The sequence below is a fragment of the Lynx canadensis genome, chromosome C1 (assembly GCF_007474595.2).
Source record: "Lynx canadensis isolate LIC74 chromosome C1, mLynCan4.pri.v2, whole genome shotgun sequence".
NCBI lineage: Eukaryota > Metazoa > Chordata > Mammalia > Carnivora > Felidae > Lynx > Lynx canadensis.
In genome coordinates this window covers 30,343,090-30,368,718 of record NC_044310.1, presented here as the reverse complement: position 1 = coordinate 30,368,718, position 25,629 = coordinate 30,343,090, and the positions used below count along the sequence as shown (strand labels likewise).

Below are 25,629 nucleotides of genomic sequence, written 5' to 3'. Positions count from 1 at the left end.
TAGTTGGGGGCAGTGGCAGCTGGAGGTGCCTGCTTTGTCCTGAAACGCTCAATTGCATTAACAAGGATTTTCTCAAGGACGCTTGGAGGGGGCCAGCTTCCTTGGCAGGAAGCAATTAGGACAGAGGAAGGAGGCTGACCTGGCCTCAGGGCAGCCATGAACCCAGAAGGTGACTCAGGAGCCTGAGAACTTGGGGCTGCTATTCCCAGCTGAAGCCTCACTGGGGGGATGGGGAGTTTTATTCCCTGCCTACCTTGGGGTGCACAAGTCCTGGGTTCCCATCTCTTAAGAACTTCCCCCTCTGGCCTTCATCACCTCTGACCCAGGTTGATCTACCTCCTGCTTTCAGGCTTACCCTCTGTGCCATCCAGCTGTCCCTAAGAAACCAGAATGTTTTCCCTAAAGTGCAAGTCTGGACCATGTCAATTCTTCAAAATCTCCCCTCTTTCCTCAGTGTGATAAGCTCCTTAAAAGTCCCTCAAGGCCCGGCATGATCTGCCTGCCACCTGCTGACCTCTGAAGCCTGTTTTTCCCCCACCCCCCTCCTTCTCCCTGCAATTGAGTCATCCCGTATTGTCCTCCATTTTCCTTAAGGCCTCTCTCATGTTTCTGTGGTTGTACACAAGCCATTGCCTCTGCCTGGGCCACCCATTCCCTGTCTCAATGATGTCTCTCTCAGTGAAGCCCTCCCAAGCCTCAAACAGTTGACCCCTCATGTGGACACAGTCCATCATAGTTACCAAACAGCTTTCTGTTTGATTCCGGGTCAGCTGAGCCAAGCACATGTTTAAGTTTCCTTTTGTTTTTTTTTTTTTTTTTTTAAAGGCAAGGAAATGAAAGTTCAGGGAATGGTAAGGCTGCAACGTGAACTCAGGTCTTCTAACGTCAAGGTTACTGTTTATTGTGCTTTCTGTGTGTGGGGGGGTCGGGGGGTCAGGAGAAGGGTGAAGGGGGGCTTCATGGAGTAGGTGGCTTCTTGCCCCAGGTCTCGCTAAAGAGCAGCCAACAGGACCAGGCATGCTGGGTTAAGGCTGCTCAGGAGAGCAGTTCAAGTGCAGGGATCCTGGATTTACGTGCAAAGGGGTGTGTTCCCAGTTTATTCATCTGCAGAAGAGCTGGACCCTGAGGGGAAGTGCTGGCCAAAGTGCAGGAATGCAGAGAGCCAGGGAATCCCTGCATGAAGCCAGTGGTCAGGGTGTGACAAAGAAGACAGAGACGATGGCCAGAAGCCAAAAAGGGTGGAAAGAAGAATCTAGGATTGAGTTCCAACCCTTCCAAAGAGGGATCTAGGGAAAGTTCTTAAAGGAACTGAAGCCGGAGTCAGACAGAATCCTTAGAGGCCTACTCATGTCAGTATGAGTAAGAGGACTGGATTAGTTGAGGCTTTTGGTTTGGGGGGAACAAAAGCCAATTCAAACAAGCCCAGGTGTAAAGGGAGGCTTGTTGGCTCCTGTAACTGGGAATTCCAGCACTGATGGATCCAGAGGCTCCACGTTGCAGCCTCTCTCCCTCTCTGCTTCTGCTTTCTGTCTCTGTGACCTCACTGTCCACTCCAGATGGGCTCCTCTCATGTGCTTTAACCTGCCACGGGGAAAGATGGGTTCCTAGCTCACATTGTCCCAGATTAATAATCCCAGAGAAGAAAAAGCCAAATTCCCAGCAACCCTATATAAGAATGCAGGAGAGTGGCGCAGCTGTGGTCGCATGCCCATTCTTTGTTCAATCACTGTGTCCAGGGAAATAGGGTTTTCCAATTGGTCAGGTCTAGCTCACATGCTTACTCCTGTGACCGAGGAGGCAGGGAGGCAGGGCCCATTAGTACAATTGACCCTTGAACAATGCGGGGCTTAAAGGCACTGACCACCCTCTACCAACAAGCATTCGACAATACACGTATAAATTTTGACTCCTCCAAAACTTAACTACTCATAGCCTACTCTTGGCTGGAAACCTCAATAACATAAACAGCCAAATAACACATATTTCGTATGTTATATGCGTTACACACGGTATTCTTACAGTAGAGTGAGCTAGAGAAACATGGCTTTAAAAAATCATAAAGAAAACACATTTACAGTACTCTCTCTATATTTATTGAAAAAAATCTGCATTTAAGTGAACTCATGTACTTCGTACCCATGTCTTACAAGTGTCAACTGTAGAAGAAGAAGGTGGGAAAGGTTGCTAGACAAAATCAATAGCCGCCAACTTTTGAGGGGCATTTGTTGATGGGGTGTGGAGCATCTCATGGAGACTGAGAGATGGACAGTATCGTCTGGCCTCATTTGGGGCTTGGGAAACCGTCTGGACCAGTGGCAGCTCCCTATCAGGGTTGCATGGTTTCTCTTTCATGGGGTCCCTGCTGCCCTCTGCACATCTTTCCCCATCTTTATCTGCTGATCGGCTCATTCTGCTTAGAGTTTCTAACCCCATTTAGCTTTACGTGGCACACAGCTGCAGCTTGCTAAGGCTCATCTAGGTCTCTGTGTCAAAGCCACACTGCCAAAGGGCAGTCAGACTGGAGTTTGGGGCCATCAATGGAAACAATCTATCAAGTCTGGAGAAGGGCAAGTCCAAAGTACTTACCCCAATCCTAAAAGCTTTGATTATTTCCCCCTTCCTCCCACACAAGGTTTGGTTGGTTCCCCCCAGGACCTGGGAATATCCTTTTATTTTGTGCCCCCTTCCAGCCAGACACCCTCCAGGCTAAGCCAGTATGTTCTCCTCCTGCTCCCACACACCTGTGCTGACTTCTAGGCTCACACAGAGATGCCCCTTGTCTGCTTCCTGACCTGTGCCTTGGGATAGGTGGCACAAGTGGCTGCACACTAGGCTCTGCACCAAGGGAAGACAGTGCCCTGGAACTCCAGGGTGGTGGTCCAATCGTCTTTGGTTCCCAAACTCCTTTTCTACTCTTCCCCCTTTCAGTCACTCCATAGCCTGTGACTAACCACCCCAAGCTCTGCAGGTGGAACCTGTGAACCCGCGCCCTCTGCTGGCCCGCAAGGGGCCAGCGAGGACCTGGGTTCAGAGTCCCCAGGTGTCTCCCGTGCCTGAGTCCCCCGCCAGGCTGAGGGGACCTGGTCTTACCAGGGACTTGAAAGACCCTTTCGCCTTGGTTGAGAATAGCTGCCCAGCTGGGCCCTCTATTGTGTGCCCGGCTAGGAGCAGAGTCCTGCTCCTGGACGGAGCTGTCCATCCACCACCACCCCCTCTCCCTCCTCAGAATAGACTAGGGTCTGGGAGAAGGGGACGCCAATCGGATCCCCAGGGCCCTGGCACCAGAGGGGAAAGAGGCGGGTTAGCTTTTGGCAGGGTGGACGGGGGGGGGGGGGAGGGGGGGGGAATCTAGCTTTTCATTTTCTTCTTTGGGGATCACCATCCTGGGAAAAAAGTTGTGAGGCCTCTCCTTTCTGGGTGCCCTTGAGCACCAGTGAAGAACACGATCCCCGAAATCCGGAATCCGCAGCAGCCCGCAAGCCCAGCTTTAGGGCCCCTCCCCCTGGGAGTCCCAGAGGCCAAACCCTCCCTAGTGCCCCCTCCCCGCCGCCATTCATTCCTGGACTCCGCTGCCACCCAGTACACATCCCGCAAAGAGCAACGCGAGGGCAGCGAGGAGGGCGAATTTAGCCACCCTCCCTCCGGCCCCCCGCCTCCCCGCGGGCTAGCGCGCGCACACTCCCCGCCGCGGCCCGCCCCCTTCTCACGCCCGGGACGCGCCTCCCCGCTGCAGCCCAGCCCCACCAGCGCCGCGTCCCCGCCGCCGCCTGCTCCCGCCGGCCGGGTCGCAGCCGGATCATGGAACTTGGGGACCCCCGCGAGCCCCGCGAGCCCCGCGAGCCCAGGCCAGGGGCAGAGACCGCGGCGGCCCCGCGATGGGAGGAAACCAAGACTTTCTACGACAACCTCGCGCCCAAGAAGAAACCCAAATCGGTAACATCAGGGCCTGGGTACGGAGGAGGGCTGGGGAAGGGTCACCGGGGGAGGGTCGTAAGCCCCCTAGAGAGGGGCCCGTGGCGGCCCTCCGGGAGGGGAGGCGGCTCCTCAGCACCAGAATGCTCCGGGCAGTTGGCGCTGGCTCACGTTTATTTTGGGAGCTCCGCGCCGGTGTTGATGTTGTTGTTTTAACCCGCGCTCGGGTTCCACGCCAGGACCCCCTCCCCCATGCTGTCATCAGGGCCCAGCTCCTCTGACAGCGGGCGGCCAGGGGCGCGCGGACAGCAGCACTTGTTGGCAAAACGGGTCTGCGGCGCCTACCGAAGCGCCCCGGGCTCGGGTAACCTGACACTGGAAACCCGGCTCCTCGCTGTGCGCTCAGGTCCCTGCGATCTGGGCACCGGGCCCCGGACCCGAGCGCCTGCGTTCGGACTCTGGCTCAAGGCCCTGCGCCCTGGGCTCAGGGTGCTGCGCTGCCCGCGTCCTAAGCTGCACTGGGATCTTCGCTCTGTGTTCAGGGCTCCCGACGCTGGACTCCGGGCTCCGGGCTCTGCTCCCATCGCAGTAGTCACCAACATCCCCGTGCCCCCCATGGTGGTCCCAGCCCTCTGATACTCACACAGAGGAGAGAGCTCCTCTCCCCATAGGACAGATTCGCCTTGGCCTTGCTCATTCCTGCTTCCCAGATCTCACAGCTTGGGAAGGGGACTGAACGGAGGTTGGCCCAGAGGCATCCTCTAAACAGCACCAGCCTGACCTTAAAGCATCCTGCTGCTTCCCTCCGGCCTTCCCCAGGAGGCCCACCCTGTCAACAGTCATTTCCTGCAGCACCTCTAGGCCCTCCCTGCTCAGCAGTGGGGATTGAGAGATGAACTGGGTTGAGTCCCTGCCTCAGGAGCTCACAGTGCACTGAGGGAGACCCTGGACATAGTGAGAGTTCAGATAAAAGACACTACAAGGTGCCTGGGATGGGGGGAGAGGGAGCATAGGGGAGCAAGTGACGGCCCACGAAGGAAGGCTTTGTAGAGGTGGTATCTGAGCTCACCTTAAAGCCTGAGTAGACAGCATTTCCCAGGCAGACAGGAAAACGGGACGGGCAAAAGGCTTGGGGATGTCTTTGAGTGGGAGAATGCAGGATCTTTGGGAGATACATCAGAGCGATGCCAGAGACCCACATGGGGCCTTGAGTGCCATATTAAGGAGCCTGGGTATTCAGTGGGTTAGGGGTTTTAAAACTAGGTTCCATTGGGGCCCCATGTTTCTGGGGGTCTGCTTATATGCAGATCAAATTTATTTTCATTTTCCTTCCAACTTCCTTTTAAACAATTAAAATGTGTAATAAAGCTCAGTTCCCTCAAATGTGTTATGTGGATGTCTTAGCACCTTGGATACCACCAACATATTAACTTATGCTACAGGTTCTTTTTTTTTTCTTTTTTAGCAAAAATCAGAATAAAGCTTTCCCTGTGAACTGCTTAATAGAAGATTATCTTGAAATTGCTGGCAATTACTATTGCTGAGTATCTTGAGACTTGTAGTTTAAAACAATACAAAATTTTTTTTTTCCATTTGCAACTGCTTATTGGTGTGACTCAGGACTTTCTCAATACTGTGCAAAAACCAACAAACACAGAAACAAATGCAGCCTAACCCCCAGTTTCAAATTTATCACCTGTACAACTGTGCCATTTCCATTGGTTGACATTATATCATGTGCATGTAATACATTTGAATCAAATAGTAAATTAGTAAAATAAATTTATACTCTTAAGCTATAGTAATATCTGATTTACATATTGGGGTTCTGCCCAGGGGTTCATTGAAATAAAAGTTTAATCTTCTTTTTAAAAAGTATGACAACGATTAGGGTGCTATTGCAGGATTTTTCAGCAAGGGATTAACTTGGTCCCATTTCATTTTAGCAAGATTGTTCTGGGGCTGTGTGGGAGACGGCTGGGAGAGGGTGAAGGCAGACCAGTGAGGAGGCTGGTCCCTGCCTGAGGAGGAAGTTTGACTAATGTCATGGCATGGCCCAGGGGATAGAGACTGGGACTGGGGTCGTGTGTGGAGCTCACCAATGTATCTCCTCCGTGGAACCAGGGAGCTCAGGTCCAGTTGTCAGTCATGACCCCTGATGCCTCATGGTCCTCTGGGAGGCCAGGACCTGGCGGCCTCCCAGCCCCCCGCTCCTTCCTGTAGCAGCCTCCCCTCCCAAAGGCTATTTTGGGGGCTTTAGGCCTCCTGGGCCCCATTAGAGCTTATTCTCATTCCCGGGGGCTTGAGTGAAATATTTAAGCCCTGAAAGCCCATAGGAGCCCCTCACCTCATGGGGTCAGAGAACTCCTCAGTCCAGACCTAGCTTGTCACTCTCTCTTCCAGCAGCTCTTCTCCCAGCATGACTTTTTAGAAATAACAGCTTTTGGCTACGTTCCTCTCTTGGGCCCAACAGGCAGAATCTTGTCAGTCTAAATGAGAGCTCCTCTGGCAGGCTGGGCGGGGCCGCCTTTCCTGCATTATCCCCCCTCACCGGCCCCCCAGTGCCCGCCCGTGGAAGGCAGAGAGAACTGGCAGGACTGTGGCTCCCTGGAGCCCAGTGTTCTCGGGCTGAATCCCTGGTCTGGGAGAAGGGTTGCTCTGACCCAATTCCCGGTCTGGAATCTGGACTTCCTTCTGCATTCTGGAGGAACTGTTCCCAGGTATGCCTGACAACACGTGAAGGGGTGGCCTTCCTCTGCAACTGGGTCTCCAAGTGCTTGGCTTCTCCCCAGCTCTGGTCAGCCCTTCACCTGTCCCTTCAGCTCTGCCTAAAGCCTGGAGAGGCCACTCTCTCTGTATCTCTCACAGCAGTTCATGCCCTCTGGGCCCTGAGAACCTATCCCACTTGTACAGTGTCAAAGCAGATGGAGCTGGCAGAAGGGTCCTGCCCTGGGGACCTCCATTCTGAGGAGAAAGAGAGCCCTGCCCATAGGAACCTCCACCTTAGGGCATGGTGTTCCCTCATCATTTCTCTCAAATCGGTAAGGGGAAGTCTGTGTGGGCCAAGGGTCCCAAGGAAGTGGCTGACATGGAAGGGTTGGGGTCATCTGGGAGCAATCAAGGAGGGGTTTATGGGGGGAGGTGCTGCTGTGTGGGCAGAGGCCAAGTTAGAGACCAGAGACTTGGGATCTTCCATACCTGCCTCTGCCTTGACTTTGCTGTGTGACCTAGAGTAATACTCTGCCCCTCTCTGAGTCTACTCCCCCATTTATAAGAGAAGAAAGGCAACTGGGATGTTTTTCCTGGGATGGGATGGGGTCTGAATAGCTCAGCCAGAGGGGACCCAGAATGCAGTAGTCTGGCAGGGACTGTGGGACAGCAAGTGAGGAGCGAGACCTTGGCTGGCTGCCTGGTTTGGAGCGGCTGACTTGGGAACCTGCCTGAAGGGGCTGAGAGGGCAGCTGGCTGTCTGTCCTTGAAGGGGTGATGGGCCTGTCCCTGGGGGCAGGAAGCCCAGGGGGTGGAGCAAGCTCAGGCCCTGTCCTGAAGCCCAGCAGGTTTCCTGGGTTTGTAAGAGTGGTCTCCCCACTCCCCCGATCCCACCCTCACCATCCCTGGCCAGGCCTCTATCACCGCTTTCCTGTTGGTCTTTTAACTTTACCTTTTTTCCTTGAAAGCTCACAGTTGCCAAGGAGATTGGGAGGTACCCAACCCATGATCAGGGGGTGCTTGGCAACTGGGAGAGGCACTTGGGTTGAGTCCCAGAGAAGAGGCACCTGTCTTGTCACTGCCTTTCCCTGGCCCTGCTGGCCACAGACACCATCTTGGTTGGGGTAAAAGTCAAATGCAAACTGAGGTTTACCACATGAGCTTGGGGAACTCTTTGGTCTTCTGTTACTACTTTGAGGTTTAGAGCTCCATTAGCCACTAGCCATTCATAGCCACTGGGATTTACATTGATTAAAACTCAATGCAATTAAAAATCCAGTTCCCCAGTCTCACTAGTCACATTTCAAGTTGCTCCGTAGCCACACGTATCCACACAGACGGCACTGAACGTGTCTATTATCACAGAAAGTTCTACTGGACAATGCTGTTCTAAAGGATGGCACAGATCTCTGCCTTGGGGGTAGATCATAAGCTCCATGGGAGCGAGGATCATGCCTGTATTGTTTCCTGCCATGTCTCCAGCACGGTGCCTGTCACATGGTAATCGCTCAATGTTGTCAACTGATTGGGACCCAGGCTTGACTCCAGAGGGAAGCAATGGGGTTGAGCGCATGGCCCACAGTGCTGGCAGCAGCAGGTCAGAATTTGAGGCCCATTTATGAGTGTTACTCTCACCTTGCACCTGTGTTTCCTCATCTATAAAGTGGGAATCACAGTTCCAGGAATGCTCAGGCCACACAGATGTGCTGGGGCTCTGGGTGCGTGTGCACCCACAGGCAAGCACCCACATTCTAATCCTCCCCGTGGATTATAAAGGGTCCAGCTGCTGTCTGTGGTGGCGCCCCTTTCCCCATTCCATTGCAGGTGGTGAGGGAACTCTGAGGCCCTCCGAGGCCCCGACAGAGGCCTTCTAGCACCTGCCCCCTCTTCTGGGCTCATCTCCACCCACACCTGCCCTGGTCTCTGCTCACCTTTGTAAATGCACTGTGCACGTGTTCACCTCCTATGCCTCCCTTCACCTGACTCCTCCTTCCGGGCTCCATGCAAATACCTCCTCTCCTGTGGCAGCCTACTGTGAACCCCTGTCATCAAAACTCTGCTTTCACCTGTGTTCTATTACTCATTCTAACCCCCTTTTGTGTCTCTGTTTACCTGCTTTTCTTCCCTACTAGCCCGTGACTCTGAGGGCAGGAGCCAAGTCACTACCAGGGCCACTCCCAGGCAGAGCCCAGGGTCCTGGCACAAAGGACCAGTTAATGGTTGTAAAATTCGCATCAACCAAAAAAGTATTCTCTGAGCACCTACCATATGTCAAGCAATCTGAGCAGATCGAGGTACTGCGCTGGAATGTCCAGTTCGCATTAAGTTTGTCGTGGCAAATACTGTTTCTCGTTGAAACAGATTACTTGAGCATTGCAAATTTACCGAGCACCTGCTGGGTGCTAGGCACAGTTTTAAGCACTCTAGATACAGTAAATAAACAAGATAGTCCTGGTTCTTGCTCCCTCAGAATTTAAGCATGGTTCCTGCTTCCTCCCCAGATCTGTCTAGAAATGGAAATCGTTAAATGAAGGCTGCACTAAATTTGATTAAAAAAGGAAATCTATGGGAGGGGTAGCAAGCCCAGGACTAGGAGCAAGGAGTGACTTCCTGCAGGCAACATGCAGTTTGAGATCTGCAGGCTGGGTAGAAATTGGCCACATGGAGGGGCGCCTGGGTGGTTCAGTAGGTTAAGCATTTGACTTTGGCTGAGGTCATGATCGCTTGGTTTGTGCGTCGGGCTCTGTGCTGACAGCTTGGAGCCTGGAGCCTGCTTTGGATTCTGTGTCTCCCTCTCTCTGTCCCTCCCCCTCTCATGCTCTCTCTCTCTCTCTCTCTCTCTCAAAAATAAATAAACACTAAAAAAGAAGTTAGCTAGATGGAGTCAAGGAAAGAGCAGATCAGGCAGAGGAGACATCACATGCAAAGGCTCAGAGACAGACAGAAGGGTATGTTCAGACATGAGAAAGGTCAGACTGAACAAAGTGGGATAACAGGAAGGTGACAGTGGAGAGAGATAGGGGTCTGTCTCAAAGGGCTTTCTACTCCATACTCAAGGCTATGGAACAGAACTTAAGAAGAGTGGGTACCACTGAAAGGGGGAGGGGCATCATCAGATGTGAACTTGAGAAACATCCCCTGACAACAATATGGATGACCTGGGGTGGGAGATGGTGATGGGCTCGACTTTGGCAGGGAAGACACAAAGAAGTAGATAGATTCTATACAGTTGACGGGTTTTGGTGATTGATTGATTGCTTGATTGGTGGGGAGGGGGAATTGAGGAACAGGGAGGAGCTGAGGTTGACATCTCAGCTCTGACCTTAGTGTTGAGTCCATGGTGGTGCTGAGAATGAGATGAGGAGGTGGGTGGGGGATCAGGTTTGGAGGTGCAAGAGGTGGTGGGAATTCAGCTTTGGGCACGTTGAGTTTGAGTGTCTGTTGGTCAACTGGGCAGTTAGATGTAGAAGTCTGGAGCTCGGGAGAAAGATCCGGGCTGGAGATAAATTTTCTTATGTAACTGCTACGTTTCTGGGCACCATTTCTTCCTAAGGGGCATATAGCTCTCATTTGGTAATGGAACCCATCAGGAGACCATCTTGGGCATCAATACTCTGGCTACATACACTGTATTCATTTTTCCGTTGTGTCCAGATAGCTGACTAGATTGCAGACTGCCCGAGGGCATATCCCTCCCACCAGATCATGCTCCTTGGTGGGGAGCCACCATCTCCCTCAGTTCCTGGCTGGGTCCCGCATGGAGGGGGTCCTGACCCAGGTCTGCCCCTGCCCAAGGCAGAGGCTTCTTAGGGCAGAGACGGGGCCTGGGTCTTCTCCCTGTCCCCAGTACCCAGGGAAGCTGGCATGTGCGACCTGCCTCAGGGAGTGTGAGTAACAGCCCTCCTCCTGCACCTGCACAGCCCAAGCCTCAGAATGCCGTCACCATTGCTGTGTCCTCCCGAGCCTTGTTCCGCATGGACGAGGAGCAGCGCATCTACACGGAGCAGGGCGTGGAGGAGTATGTGCGCTACCAGCTGGAACATGAGAACGAGCCCTTCAGCCCCGGGCCGGCCTTCCCCTTCGTGAAGGTGGGTGCCATGTAGTGCTTTTGTGGGGATCAGAAAAAGCACTCCTAGGTGTTTGAGTAAGGAAAGCCACCCCCCCCACCACCCCCGGGCAGATGCCAGCCCACGGGAACTTGGCTTGGCAAGGGGACAGAGCCATTGTGGGAAGAAGCCTCCCCATCCTCTGCGCTAATGCAGCCCCTCTCCAGGTAACTAGCTTGGTGAGTGGAAATGGACTGGATTTCAGCCTCCACTCACCCTTTTAGTGAGGCGCTCCTGTGCAGCCATCAACCAGCATGATGTGAGGTTAGGATGAGACAGTCCAAGTCCGCTGTTCTCACCCCTGGCCAGTCCCTGACCTCCCCTCTCCCACTCTCCCACCATTAGATCCCAGCTGACCCCCCTCCTCCCCAGCCCTGGCTACCAACTCCAGATATCAGTCCCTGGGGCTCTGAGCAAGAGGGTCCTCTCTCCCATCCAGGCTCTGGAGGCTGTGAACAGGCGGCTGCGGGAGCTGTACCCCGATAGTGAGGACATCTTTGACATTGTCCTCGTGACCAACAACCACGCTCAAGTGGGCGTCCGTCTCATCAACAGTATCAACCACTACGGTGAGCATCAGGGGCTTGGCCATGGGACACCCTTACTAGAGGCTTGGGGATAGGGCCACACTTCTGCAGGAGGGAGGTGATACCAACTGGAACCTGAGCCCAGGGGTATGCTGGTAAGCTGGGTCTTTAAGAAAACAAAACAAACAAACAAACAAAAACTCTGATTGCCATCTTAGGGCATAAATATTCCCACCATGGCTGATTTCAAGTTGTCAACAGTTGAACAATCTAACTGGCTCAAAAAAAAAAAAAAATCCCTCAATGCTTAACATTAGGCTCTCGCAAGCTGGTACAAGCCAGCTCCGGTACTCCACTGCACAGGCCACCCTGCCTATGCATTGGGCAGGGCACTTGCTGCCTCCGTGCCTCAGTTTCTCTGTCTGCAGTGGGGCTCACAGGCCTCACAAGGCTGCTAGGTGAAGTAGGTGCAGTTATCAGAGAGAAGGGACTTTGTGTCTTAGTCCAAACTCTTGATTGGAAGTAATAGATCCTCCAGAGCTAGCTTTATAAGTTTACAAGTTCTTGTTTTAAGCAACCAACAGAACTTCGGGGGCATTTTTAAAATCCTAACTTCAAATCGCTGGGAGCGATGATATTCAAAATATTTAAGTGCCCTAGGACGTAAGCACCTAGTAAACAGGAGACACCATCTACAGTACTGGAGCATGGCCTTCAAGGGCCCCTGCTGCACCAGGCATTAGCCCTTCCATTGTGGATTGTCCCTCATGGGGGCTAGGGTAGCGATGGAATAACTCAGTGGGCTCAGACAGCCTCTTAACCAACCACCAAATCTTTTACAGCCTCCGCACACAGGGGCAGGGAGTCACTATCAGCCCAGGCTTGGAGAGGATCTGATTGGCCCAGCTTGGGTCAGGTGTCTGCCCCTATCCAATCAGCTATGGCCAGGAGGGCCAGGCTTGGCTGGGGACCCACCTTTTGTAGTACTGTGACTACCTGGCAAGAAGATATTACCCTGAGCCAGGCAGTCGCTCCTGGTTGCCCATCCATGTTACATGAATGAAGGATGGAGGGGCTCAGAGAGAGGAATGGTGACGTAAAATCACTCAGAGAATCCCTCTGCTGCCCCACCACCACTCAGAACCAATATGGCACCCACTGGACACCAAGGGACCACTCTGAGGCCCTGAGGGTTGACTCGGGCATCACCTGGGTATTCTCTACCTCCTCCCCAGACCTGTTCATTGAGCGGTTCTGCATGACAGGTGGGAATAGCCCCATCTGCTACCTCAAGGCCTATCACACCAACCTCTACCTGTCAGCTGATGCGGAAAAAGTGCGGGAAGCCATTGATGAAGGTGAGTCAAACTGGGAAGGGAGAATATGGGGGAGTCTGACAGAGGGGTTTCGGGGGGTGTGGGGCCTGGTCCTAAAGCTCTGAGCAGGTGCTAAGGGTTACCATGGTAACTGGAAAGGAAGTACCTTCCTTAATTCCTATGACCTGTACTCCCTTCTAAGAACCCTCCGGGCCAGTAATTCTGATTCCTGTGTGACCATGAGCAGCCTCCGCCCCTCGCAGGGCCAGTGGGGAAGAAGGTCAGTATCTAGAACATCCTGAGCACTGGGGTCTGGGAAATGGCTGGCATTGCAGCAGCTGGCCTGGACGTGCCGAGGTGAAGTTAGGAGACACAGCTGCAAGTACTGACGAAGAGAATTTCCCAGAGTCCATGTGTCTCTCTCAAGTGGCAGTTTGGGGTGGCATCCACAGTCTCGGCCCTCCTGACAGGGTGCATATCCCCCTTGCTCGTGGAAGAAAATGGGCCCACAGGGGAGCAAGGACTGTCCCCCTGCCTGAGATGGCTCCTCAGGCTGAACACTACTGGTGGGTTTCTCTATCAACCAACAATATATCCACTTTCCTCTTTCATGCTGTCTCCTGCCTAGAAGCGTGGCCTCTTTCGCACTGATGCCTCACTCTTTTGAGTTGCTTTGGGCTCCAAGAGGCTTTCTTTAACCAGAAACCGGAAGTGATTTCCCTAGGCAGATGTCACACCCTCTGGTTGGGGCCTTGGCAGTGACCTGCATGTGTGTCTCTATATGTCTGTAATTTGAGCTCAGGCTAGCAAGCAGGGGATGGTCAGGAGGGAGGCCCTGCCCAGAGTCGGGTGGTCCTGGTTCATCTTGGCTCCAGTGTTGCAGGTGCTGAGAAGGTGCCTGGCCTGATGCCCAGGACCTGGTCCTACTTAGAGCATCCTCAGGCTGCTGAAGGGAGCCTGGCACTGCTCTCTCCTCACAGAGCTCTGCCCTGGTCCAGCCTCTGTGAGCCTAGATTCCCAAGAGCAGGGCTGAAGCAGCCTTTGGAGAGATGGCAGCTAAAGAACAGATCCCCAGGCCTCCAGCCTCTTAGCGCTGGCTCTCTGCTGTCCAGTGCTGCTCTGGTCTGGGGCCAGGGCTCCCACAGGCATCCCTGACCCCTGGAGAAGCCCAGGCTTGCAGAGATTCTATGTACACAGTCACATAGCATTGGGACTGCCCTTGATGGTCACCCATGTTGCTTTAAGGAGGCCTGAGTGGGGCATACCTGGTGGTCACTGTGGCAGTGGACTGGGGGTGCCTATAGGCTTCAGCCTGGAATCTCAGCTCCAGACAGAGCTCAGACACCCTTAACTCTACCTTGGTCCAGAGAAGGTGAGAGACTTTGCCAGAATCAACAGGAGAGGGTAACTGAGGCCAAGCCCAGGTTAGGGCTCCTTCCCAGCCCCTAGCAAGTCAACATCAGGTGCCTGTGAGTAGCTCCTAGAAGGACAAAAGTGACCTGGGGGGCCCTTCCTTCCGGTCAGGACTGACATTTAGCTGGTCCATACCAGCATGACCTTACTAGATATTAAAGAACTGAAATTTCTCCCTACTGATTGATAAACAGCTGCTTCCCTGCGTTCTCTGAATGACCCCTGTTTCCTGCTGCCCCCACCCCAGACCTTCCCACACAGCAGCAACTAAAAGGAAACCCTGACCTGGACCAGCGCCCTCAAAGTCCTGTTCAGAGCAAAAGTCACTGTCCATTTTTATTGGCCAGTTTTTAAATATTCTGAAAATGAGCCCTCATTAGCCTTGCTCTGAGTCCTGGGTGAGGCCAGTGGGACATGAACAGCCTGAGATAGTGGTCTCCTGGCCCCAGGCAGCTGAAGCAGGTATCAGGGCACCCTTCCCCCCCATTGCCTAGATGAAAGCAGACAACGCTTGCCTCTCTCTGCCCAGGGATTGCAGCCGCCACCATCTTCAGCCCCAGCAGGGACGTGGCTGTATCCCAGAGTCAGCTGCGCGTGGCCTTCGATGGGGATGCTGTGCTCTTCTCCGATGAGTCGGAGCGCATCGTCAAGGCCCATGGGCTGGACAGGTTCTTCGAGCATGAGAAGGCCCACGAGAACAAACCTTTGGCTCAGGTGCTCCACACACTCCCCAGAACCCCTGAGAGGGGCAAGGAGGGTCCCCAGAACTTGCCCTTGGCTGGAACTTTGAGCCCAGAACCAAACCCCAAGCTCAGCCCAGAATCCAACTGGGTCCCCTCAACCAGGCCTCCAGCCCTCATCCCTCTCACCTGACCCCTGGCTCCCCTCAATGAACCCCATCTACCTCAGTGCAATCCCACCCCCCTTTTGAAGCCCCCGTTCTCTAAGTTCCCCTGCCCTCTCCGAAGCTTCCCTCCTCTCTTCAAAGGCCTCACCCTCTCTCCAGAGCTGCCATCTTCTCTCTGGAGCCTTTGTTCCTTCTCTGAGATTCCCTCACCCCTCTGAGTAGTCTCCCAGGTCCTCAGGAAGCTCCCATTTACCTCACTGGAGAAAAGGAAAAGCTGGACGGCTCCTCAGGGGGCAGGAGATCCAGACAAGGGTGGGGTCTGCAGCAGCCTACCTGCTTTGGGCCACACCGGCCCTCCCACCTCCTGCCATCTATCCCTTGGCCGGGAGGCTCAGGGGCCCTCCCATGGCTTGGAGTCTCCCCGAGACTTTGCCCTGGAGCCTGTGAAAACCCCCTGGGGTTAGAGGTGTTGGGATTCTCAGACCCCCCTGGGAGCTCCTATTTGCACTTTTAACAAAAATCTCGTTACTCAATAATCCCAGAACCACTTTCTCCAGAGCTTAGCAGGCTTTCTGTAGTTGTGGCCCCCGGATAGTCATCCAACTTGCATTCTTTTGGGATTCCTCTGAAATCCCCGGGAATCCAGGGCAGGACAGTTTTACCACTAAGTGGTAGGCAGAGTCCCAGGAGAACACTGCTTGCCAGTGACCCCTGTTTCACTGGCTCACCCAGCCAGTGAGGGGTCTCCTAGATTAGAAGCCCACAGGCCCTCATCTCCAGCTGCTGTTGCGATTTCCCTCTTCATCAGCATCTGGTTCTTTATTCACACATCCTCATTAAGCTTTGTTGTTCTAGGCACAGTAGAGAGTAAATCCTTTCCCTGACCCTAGAGAGCTGGAACACGACACCCTGAGCCACCTGTGCCCAATGGGTAGGGCCGATATTCAGCAGGTACCCATTGGTCTGTCTGTCCCAGTTATTTGCAGCTGGAGTCCATTCTGACTGAAGGGTGCCCATGCCATAGTTACTAAGTATTTTTAATATCCTCCCTGCTGATGAGCACAGAAGGCCACACTTACACAGCTGCAGGACAGACACCCATGTACCTGGGGGGTACATGGATGGACATACAGAGTAACAGTTGCTCTGGTATGGTTATTCTGACACAGACATCCCCAATCACAGCAGTGTGGAGACCAGACCAGTATAGGTACCTACAGTCCCCTTGATGCACACAGTGGCCCTAGCAGGCATAGCAGAAGTGGGAGATTCGGGGATCCCGAGAAGCTTTCCTGCCCCAAACAACAAGACACTCGTGCTTTAGGAAGGAGCCCAGCTGGAGGGGGGAGGGGGCAAATGTTTGGGAGATGGACGAGCTCACAGTGTTCCCTTGCCTTCTTGTAGGGCCCCTTGAAGGGCTTTCTAGAGGCACTGGGTAGGCTGCAGAAGAAGTTCTACTCCAAGGGCCTGCGGCTGGAGTGTCCAATCCGCACCTACTTGGTGACGGCACGCAGCGCGGCCAGTTCTGGGGCCCGGGCTCTCAAGACCCTGCGCAGCTGGGGCCTGGAGACAGACGAAGCCCTGTTCCTTGCGGGAGCGCCCAAGGGCCCCCTCCTTGAGAAGATCCGCCCACACATCTTCTTCGACGACCAGATGTTCCATGTGGCTGGGGCTCAGGAGATGGGCACAGTGGCCGCCCATGTGCCTTACGGCGTGGCACAGACACCCCAGCAGGCTGCACCTGCGAAGCAGGCCCCGTCTGCACAGTAGCTGAGCCGCCAGCTCCAGGCACAGCCCCCTGTCATATACTTCACCATGTCGTCCAGTGGACCCTTCTAGTTCCTCACCACTCTGTCCTACACGACTGCTCCCATCCCCACGAGTGAGAGACTGGTGGGGAATTATGCGGACTGAGCCAGAATTCTCACCAGCCCCTCTTTCGGGCAAACACTGTGCCATGATTCCGGCAAGGAGAGGAAGACTGCAGAGTAGCTGGGTTGCAGAGAAAGTTGAGGGAACGAGGGCGGCAGGTCAGAGGAGTCAGGGTGGGGCCTGGTCAGAGGAGCCAGGTAAGAAGGGAAGGGGCCTGGGATGAAAACCAGCTCAGTGGGATGCGAGGAACATGGCTTTGAGAGAGAAGGCATCTGGCTTCCAAGCTCCGTCCTGGCATTAGCTGTCTGACTTCGGGTAAGTCCCTCCCTTTCATGGCCCTCAGTTCCCCCATCTTGTAGGTGGTTTTTTTTTTTTTTTTTTTTTTTTTTTTTTTTTTTTTTTTAATTATTTTTTAACATTTATTTATTTTTGAGACAGAGAGAGACAGAGCATGAACGGGGGAGGGTCAGAGAGAGGGAGACACAGAATCTGAAACAGGCTCCAGGCTCTGAGCTGTCAGCACAGAGCCCGACGCGGGGCTCGAACTCACGGACCACGAGATCGTGACCTGGCTGAAGTCGGACGCTTAACCGACTGAGCCACCCAGGCGCCCCTTGTAGGTGGTTTTCAAAGTCTCCTTCAGCTCAAGAAGCTTGGTTTAATAAGATTGCCCTGTGATAGGGCCGCTGCTAGTCCGTATGGTACATTTGTTCAATTAGAGAAGAGCCCTGTCTCTAGAATGAGTTTCAAAAAGACGGCCCTTCCTGGGGGCTGGCCCAGACCCACACTGGGGTCCTTGCCTTGCTCGGCAGCATGTAGCCTGTTTTTCAGCCCCCACTGGCTCCTCAGGCCAGAGGCCTTTGTCAGATGGGCAAAATGCACAATTGTCTGCAGCAACCCTACCTCTAATGCCACACGTTTGGAAACCACTGGACAAGATGACCCATCTGCTCCCTGTGATCCTCTACTCTGAGTCATGCACCAGGGGTCAGCTGCCAGGGGCAGGGTTTGCGGAAGGAGAGAGGAGCCAATTTAACCTGCGCACAAGCTCTCCTTCCACCAGCAGGGGGCACTGCAAGCTCTCCCAGGGAGGAGCGGTGGTGGCAGCCTGCCCAATGCTCCCTTCGCTTTTGCTTTCAGCCAAATTTCCTTTTGTTCCTGCCTCCCAACCCCCCCAGCTCAGCCCCCCCTCCTCCCTCAATGACCGCATCCTGCTGTGCTGCCAAGCAGCTCCGCCAGTGGGGGAAGAGGTGGGGTTTTGGGTTCACTGTTGTGGACCCAAATGCAGAGGAAGAAAGCTCAGGGGCTAAAGGGGGAGGTAGTCCTGCCTGCGTGAGAGGGAAGGCCCACCCCGGGTGACGTGGGAAGGTCGGATCTGAGACAGTGACCAGCTAGAGAGCAAGGAGCTGAAGTGTGTGCACTAGCAAGATTCTCCAGCTATGGGACTGCGAGCGGAAGTACTGAGCTCTCTGTCACTGGGATGCTGTGCAAGGGACTCCAGGATGAAGTGACCTCCCCCTGCAGTGCCCCAGTGGATCCTCCACCCTTGCAGGAGCCTCTGCAGCCCCTTTGTCACCACTTCCCGCGGAGAACTCTCACTCCTTGATGAGTCAGCCTCCTCCTTTGCAGATGAGCCTGGCTCTCGCTATGAAGGGAGGGTGGGGACACTGAGAACTTGTCCCTCGGGAAGACCCAGAAAGGGTGAGCAGCTGTCTGTGTGAGCGACTGATTGCCTGGCTCTGAGAAGAATCCCAGCGTGAGCAAGCACTCCGTGAAGCAAGCCACAGGAACCACCATAGGGACAGGAGCCTGGAGGTGTGTGCAGGAGGGTTGGACGGCTTATGAGGGTGGGAAAAGGGGATGAAGGGCCACGTGGGGCCTGACCTTCTGACCTTTGTCATTTTGAGGACTCGGCTCACAGTCCAAATGGGTAATGGTTCTGGGCAGTGTAGGGCAGGGTAGTAGTTGCAGAAAGATAATCCAGGATGGAGAAAAAAGTGGGAAGACAGAGGTGGTTCTTAAAATGTGCAACAGTTGGGGCCAGAAGAGAAGTGCTGGGTTTGATTTTCACTCTGTGTCGGGGGCTGCAGGGAAACTGGGGGGTGGGGGGTAGGTCTAGACCTTGCTAAGTGCTTGGGGCAGACCCCGCCAATGACTGCCTTATCACAGGAGGGGCAGGATTCTTCTGGCCAACAGAGGACGCCTCAGGGCAGAGGGTCTGGTTTTTGAGCTCCTCCCTCTGCTCCAAGCCCAGAGATAGTGAGACCTAAGAACAGCCTGCAGGAAAGACAGTGGGAGAGGGAGTTATCTTTGATCTTGACTAGACCACAAAAGGGCCTCTGTCCTCCCCCCATCAGAATCACCCCCTTGGATGAGCCTCTAGGGCTCACAGAGCCAGCCACAGCCATAAGCAGCCTGCAAAGCTGGGCACAGCCGAAGTTCATGGAATAGTATCAGGCTGGATGACCAGGGCAGACATGTATATCAGGTAGCAGATGGCGCCTAATTAAGATAAACCCCAGGGCTTCTGGGAACCAAGAGGTCCTGCTTCCAGAACCTAGTGATAAACAGCCCTGATTCTTCTAAGTCTCTCAGGAAGCAGAAAAATATGATGCTGGAAGCAGAAAGATAAGGTGTAGTAAAAGTCGTGATTTCACTGGAGCCACCAGTAATAGACATGGATAGCCCTGGGCAGTGAGCGACACTGGGGTCCAATTCTATTATTAAAACCCTAAATGAGCATCTCAGGCCTGGAAAACAGCCTTCAGTGGCTACAGTCAAAGGCCAGAATCCTGGAGGCAGGCAAGGCAGCAGCCAGACACACGTTCTGATTGTTTCCAGTGGCGAGGAGGAGCTCCGGGGCAAGGAACATCCTTGATTGTCTCACTAGGCAAATTAAAAAGACAGCTGAGCACCAAAGCCCCCACTGGACTGCAGCATTGGGGCAGAGGGGCCACAGCTCCTGAAATGCTGGACCCCTGTAAGCCAACAGTCCCGCTCCCTGACAAGTCCTGTGGAACACTTCCCAGGAAGTGCTTGCCAACATAAGTCCCAGACCCAGTGGAAACTGCCACTGAACATAACAACAAGCCCTGTTCTATGCACTGAGGCTGTTAAGATCAATGCAGAACTCCTCCCTCCTTTTCCTGAGTGCCCAATCAGAATGGTGGGGATGGTGGCAGAAAATGCCAGAAGAAATCAAAACCAGCAAGAAGTTCAAACCCGCGGTGGATCTGGCATTACAATGATATTCAACTGGTGTAACTGGTGTGCACCAGTACACCAAACTGGTGATAAAGGTATTGAAATACCTCCATAACAGTTAGTAAATAGCACTGGCCCGAGCCCGAGTGACCTTCCGTGGCCTCAGCTGCCCTGGCCATCTTCCACTCTGACAACACCATCTTCCCACAGTTCAGCCAGAGGGGCGTCCAGGAGGCTGCACCAGCACGATGGCCATCATCCACTCGACTTAGAGACAGTAACCTGCCCAAAGTCACGCAGCTAGTAAGTGGCCGCACTGGTCCTCAAGCGCATGTCTGTTTGTTGGGACCCAGGCTCTTAGCCATTCTGCCGTCCAGCCCAGACAGCATAGAGGTGGCCAGAGAAGCTTCGTGACAAAGTGGGTACAGGTTTGTTGCAGTTTCCTAAATAGCTAAGAGGGATTTAAATTAGAGCCAAACATTTGTAGAACTCCTGAAACACCTCCAGACATCCCCCCCACCCCCGCCCGCCGCCCTTCCCTGGAACCCAGCTTGAAGACCTTTGTATTGGGCTAATGCAGTGTTTGGCAAATTATGGGCCACACCTAGCTCACCACCTATTCTTGTAAAGAAACTTCTATTGGAACACAGCCATGCCCGTTGGTTCACATATGTCTATGGCTGCGTTTGCACACAACAGCAGAGTTGACTTCTTTCAACAGAGAACAAGGAGCTGAAAATATTTATCTGACCCTGGGCTAAGGCAAACATCTCCAGTCTGCCCCATACTGGGAGAGACCAGCTCACATCCACCTAAGCAGTGGAGTTAGATGCTGGTTTTACTGCCAGAAAGGGGAGCATGGGGGTGGGGGTTCCATGCCCATCAATGAGCATCATTAGGGTTGCAGAAAATTGCAGGCCCCACCCAGCTAAGTGCCTTGACGTTGACTGCAACCGACTCTTGGCATTTGAGGATTTTAGATTTCAAGTTTTGACTATTTTCAAGTGACCCATTGCCTGTTGTAATTTGAAGTGTTGTTGATGCGCAAATTTGACTTCAACGTGCCCTCCTAAACGGACGGGTGAGGAGCAGGGAGCGGGACCCCTGGCGAGGGCTGAGCCCAGATGGCTGTCCAACACCTGACCAACATGGCTTTGTAAGTTTGTCATTGCCCTCATGGGGCCTCTCGGGAAGTGACAAGTGCTGGTAGATGGATGGGTTTCGCTAAATATTAGTTTTGGATAAAGCAAAGTGCCCAATGTTGACTTCAGCACTCTGATCTGACAGGTCACTTGCAAGCTTTCTGTGGAAGCAAGAACAAGTTCTTCATGAAGAGTTTCAGTGAGGGCTTTAGCTGGTGCAGATGTTACCGATCAAGCAAGAGATAAAATTCCAGCAAAAGTCAGAGCGGCAATTGTCTTGTGCTATGCGGGTGTGAGCGACAAACACACATACCCTCGCGGTGGAATTGTGCATCACGAGAAATCTAGGACCCTGCAGGTTTAGGAACTTACCACGGTTGCAGAATCCACTGCAAGAATGACAAGTGTGGAAGTGGTCCCACCTGTAGACATCACTGTTCCATCATGATACTCTTCTCCCATATGCCCAGACTTGGCCTCAGAAGCCTTCTCAACCCAGCCTTCCAGGCGGCCCCTACCAGTGAGTTAGAGTTGGCATGAAAGATGAAACCCTATTTTGACTTCCCTGTTGGTGTTGGGCATTGCTTTCCAGAGGGCATTCAAGGCCCTGAATGTTCATTCTCTGATTCCGTGGTACAACTCAGGACGCCGGGGTCTCACCCCACTAGGGCAGAGCACAAGGAGGAGGGGGGGATGGCATCCTGGGGCTGGTGGCTTCCCTGGATCCCGTGCCTGGGAAACTACTGGGTTTCACCATTTTGAGGCAAAGTACAATACCCCGTCCCGCCAGAAGATGGCACTACAGGCCAGAGTTGGTGGTTCTATTCAGGGGTTGATTTTTCTCTCCTGTGTTAGTTGGTGCTGTGCTAGATTCCTGCAGGAAAGGACTGAAAATTTCCTGTGTGACAAGCTGATTGCTCTTACCAGCAACCACTGTGATTGTGTGTTTGGACACATTCATCTGAGTGTGTACAACAGGATAAAAACTGCATGTATGTTTGTTTATGTGAGCGTGTAATGGGTCAGATATATCTGCTGACAACTGTGTGTGTGTGTGTGTGTGTGTGTGTGTGGACAGTGGACAGGATGGTTATCTCTGTTAACTAAGGATCCTGGACCCCCCATACTATGGCCAGCCCTGTTTCCTGGGACCGCTTCTGGCCATTCCCATCATCTCATGGGCATTTGCACATGTGCAGCATGGGGGCCACTTATCTTTCTTGCCAGCTTCCAGACTCTGGCCAACAAGATCTTGACTTATAATCCTCTACCTCCCAGTCCTACACCCTGCAGTCTTGGGAAAGAAGTGGTAGAATCTGTGCTAGGACACCCCTTTGGACTGCATTTGCCTCACCATTTCCACTTATTTCTTTTCTCCCCCTAATAGTCCCAGGGTTAACACGTACAGTTAGGCAGATTGTATACTGCACGAATCCAGATGGTGTCATTCACACTATGACATGAGTGGAGCTTTCTTAACACCTGCAAAACCTGCCAACCTCACGCAGCTGTCCTGGTCATCTCATGGTCATGGCCAGAAAAGCTACCTTCTTCCCTGCTCCCCTGGCCCAGCCCGATCTAGTCTGGGATTCCTTTCTCTGCTTGGGTGTTCTAGTCTGGCCCAGAAATGACTAACTCTTGGCCTTGATCAGGAAGTATCTCCCCAAAGCCTTTGGGATTGAATTTATGAAAGTGAAATATGGCTGGCAACTTTTCAGTTATTCATCTTCTTAGGATTAGAGGTCCCTGTAAGACAAATGAAAGTTCTACAGACTGGGGTTACTGCCTCCCATACTCCTGGATTGTGGGTGAAAATGCCTCCGTGGGCCCACTGTTAAGATGGGTCCACCATGGAATTAGGATAAAGGCCTCAAGGCTAAGCTTGTAGCTTCCACCAGGTAGAAAATCATGAGGTCACCACGGACTGGGTGTCTGGGCCTGGTCACAAGGGCCTCCACGGACCAGGCAGGAAACATAAATGAGAGAAGAGAGGCAGAGTCTTTAGTGAAAGGGAGTGTGCATATGCTGTTGTCTGACACGGTTTCTGCCACATGGGAATGTGTGCTGGTGTGGACAGATATCCCCACCCCATTTTTCAAGAGAAGCTAAAAATCTGGACTTTTAAATGTTGGCAACTCTTTTGAATTTGGAAAGCACTGCACAAGCCAAACAAAACACATCCTGCAGGCTCAAGCCAGCCCTGGAGTCGCCTGTCTGCACCTTCTGGCCCAGGCCCAGTGAACTGGGTTCTTCAGAACCGACTGAGCATGTAAGGGTATTTCACTCAGGCTCCCAGAGTTTAGGATCTTTAAGAGACCTCAGAGATAACCTAGTTCATCCCTGTGTGTTTTAAACTGTGTGCATATCAAGTACTTTATTAGCATGTGTATCTTTAGCTTCTGGTTTCTACTTAAAAAGCATCTCAGTCCCCTTCCCCCCCTCAATATAGAACAAGATTTAAAGTGAAGCCTTATACATAGTGTGCTTGTATCTACCTGACTGAAGCCCTATTTATATCTTTATAGGTCTATTTATATCTTTGGCAAACATGGGCTGCCCTGGTCTTCCTTACAACCTAACCTCCTTGGGTTGTTTTTTATGGTAAATCTCCTAAGTGCCTCCTTAAACGGTTGGAGCATGCGCTTCGTTATCTATGTGAGTTCCCTTGTCTGAGGAGGGGGTGAGACAGCTCATATGTTTTCAGCTCAGCCCCTCTGTGGTCTGCCATCAGCCCTCTCTGGGCCCCAGCTCTGTCGGGCTCACAGCATTTACCCAGTCACGTGATACAGGGTGCTGTGTGCTTGTCAGTGTGGATCCCTCTCATTCCTCATGCTGGTCCTATACCTGAATTTTACAACATGAGCTTCTGCCTCATAAAAGCCATTCAAATAAATAGATGACTTTTAAAATAAATTTCTATTGTCTTCTTTTCCTTCCTCACAATTATATTTACTAACTGGTCCTCTCAAGAAATGCCAGTGGCATTTCATGTAGTGAGCAGGCCTGAGATCAGTTCCATCCAGGTACCAGTGTCTCTCTGTAGACCTTCCCCCACATGAAGACCACCCTGAGGTTCTGCAGCCTGAACCCATCAGAAGGCACGCTTTTCCTGATAGTGCTCTTGGCTCAATGGACTCAGTGTTCCCATCTGGAACTACCAAGGGAGGGTGGAATGGGGTGGGAGGAAGAAGAGGAGATAAGAGAGGGTGTGAGATGGAGGAGGAAGGGCATGACTCAGACTCTTGCCTCAGCCTTCACATTTCTTTCCCCCTACTCTTCAGCCCCCTCCACAGCCCCCTTGACACGGGGCCAATACCTCTCCACCATTCTGTCCACCGCCCTCATTTCTGCTGCCACTCGACTTCCCCTCTGCTGAGGTCCTGTCAAGACTCATCCCAAATACAACTTCCTCAACTAGGCTCTCTCAAAACCCAGGATATCATAAGGGATAGATCACTTTCTCCCTTGCATCCTAGATAGGCCCATAGTTCTTTCTTCCATATCCCAAAGGAGAATCTCCCGCTTCATTTTGGGGTCCCCCAGCCCTAAGTGGGTGTCAATAAATGTGCCTATAATTGAACAGTCAAATTCAGGGCTGTCAGGACTGGGCCAGCTGTTTGCAGCCAATGTCATTTCGGAAGTGGTTGTAAAATATTTTGAATATCCCTCCTAAAAAGATCACCAAAGGATCACCCATCTGGGTAGGAAACCAAAGGCATGGAAGTCTTATGGCACATTAGTTATCTATTGCTTTGTAACAAATTATGCCAATTAACTTAGCAGATTAGAGCAACAAACAATTATTATCTCACGGTCTCTTTGGGGCCGGAATCTAGGATCAGCTTAGCTGGGTGGTTCTTGCTTAGAGTGTCTCAGGAGGTTGTGGTCATGCTGTTGGCTGGGACTGAAGTCACCTGAAGACTTGTCAAGGGCTGGACGATCTGCTTCCAAGGTGGATCACTCACATGGCTGTAGGCAGGTAGGCTTAGTTCCTTGCCATGGGATTGCCCAGGTGTCCTCATGATATAGCTATGGCTTCTTCCAGAGTAATCCAAGAGAGAGCAAGGCAAATTTACTTTAAAAGACTGTCTTTTAAGACCCAGCCTCAGAAGTGACATATCATCACTTCTACCATGTGCTATTGATCACCCAGACCAACCTGATACAGTGTGGGAGGGAACTACACAAGGGTGTCAACACCAGGAAGTGGAGATAATCGGGGGCCATCCTGGAGGTTGAGTCCCACATACCATTACACCCATCAGCCTGGTATAACTGGGGACCTCCAAGTTTATCTTAGCCATTTCACTGCCTCCAAGCAAGACTAGGCCCAACTGTACCTCCTTGATTCTCCAGCCTGAAGTTCTCCACCTTCCCAGCCGACCAGGGATAAGGAGAAATGTGACTCCTCATCCACTTCCTTCCTCACACCTCCCATCCAGCAGATTCCTTGAGGGGTCCTGAGGTCACCTACTTGGGAACGTCACGGAAATTTTGTGTTCTGAGATGTCTCCGTCTCATTGTGAAGTTTTTATAATGTCCATAAGGCCAGCGGTACCAGAGTTGTTTATCCTGGTTGTC

The 25,629-nt window shown here is 52.8% G+C and overlaps 1 protein-coding gene across 2 annotated transcripts; it reads left to right on the top strand.

Annotated features, from left to right (window-relative positions):
- Positions 1-3,798: 3,798 nt before the first annotated feature.
- Positions 3,799-23,943, top strand: NT5C1A (5'-nucleotidase, cytosolic IA). Of its 2 annotated transcripts, XM_030326999.1 has the most exons (8): positions 3,799-3,933; positions 10,542-10,709; positions 11,167-11,296; positions 12,490-12,612; positions 14,513-14,697; positions 16,235-17,061; positions 17,323-21,062; positions 21,194-23,943. In XM_030326999.1, exons 1-6 carry the CDS (start codon positions 3,799-3,801, stop codon positions 16,598-16,600), a joined length of 1,107 nt encoding a protein of 368 aa, XP_030182859.1. In that variant the 3' UTR covers positions 16,601-17,061; positions 17,323-21,062; positions 21,194-23,943. The 2 variants fall into 2 exon arrangements, with proteins under 2 accessions (XP_030182859.1, XP_030182858.1); XM_030326998.1 differs by having other exon boundaries at positions 17,323-23,943.
- The last annotated feature ends 1,686 nt before the right edge of the window (positions 23,944-25,629 follow it).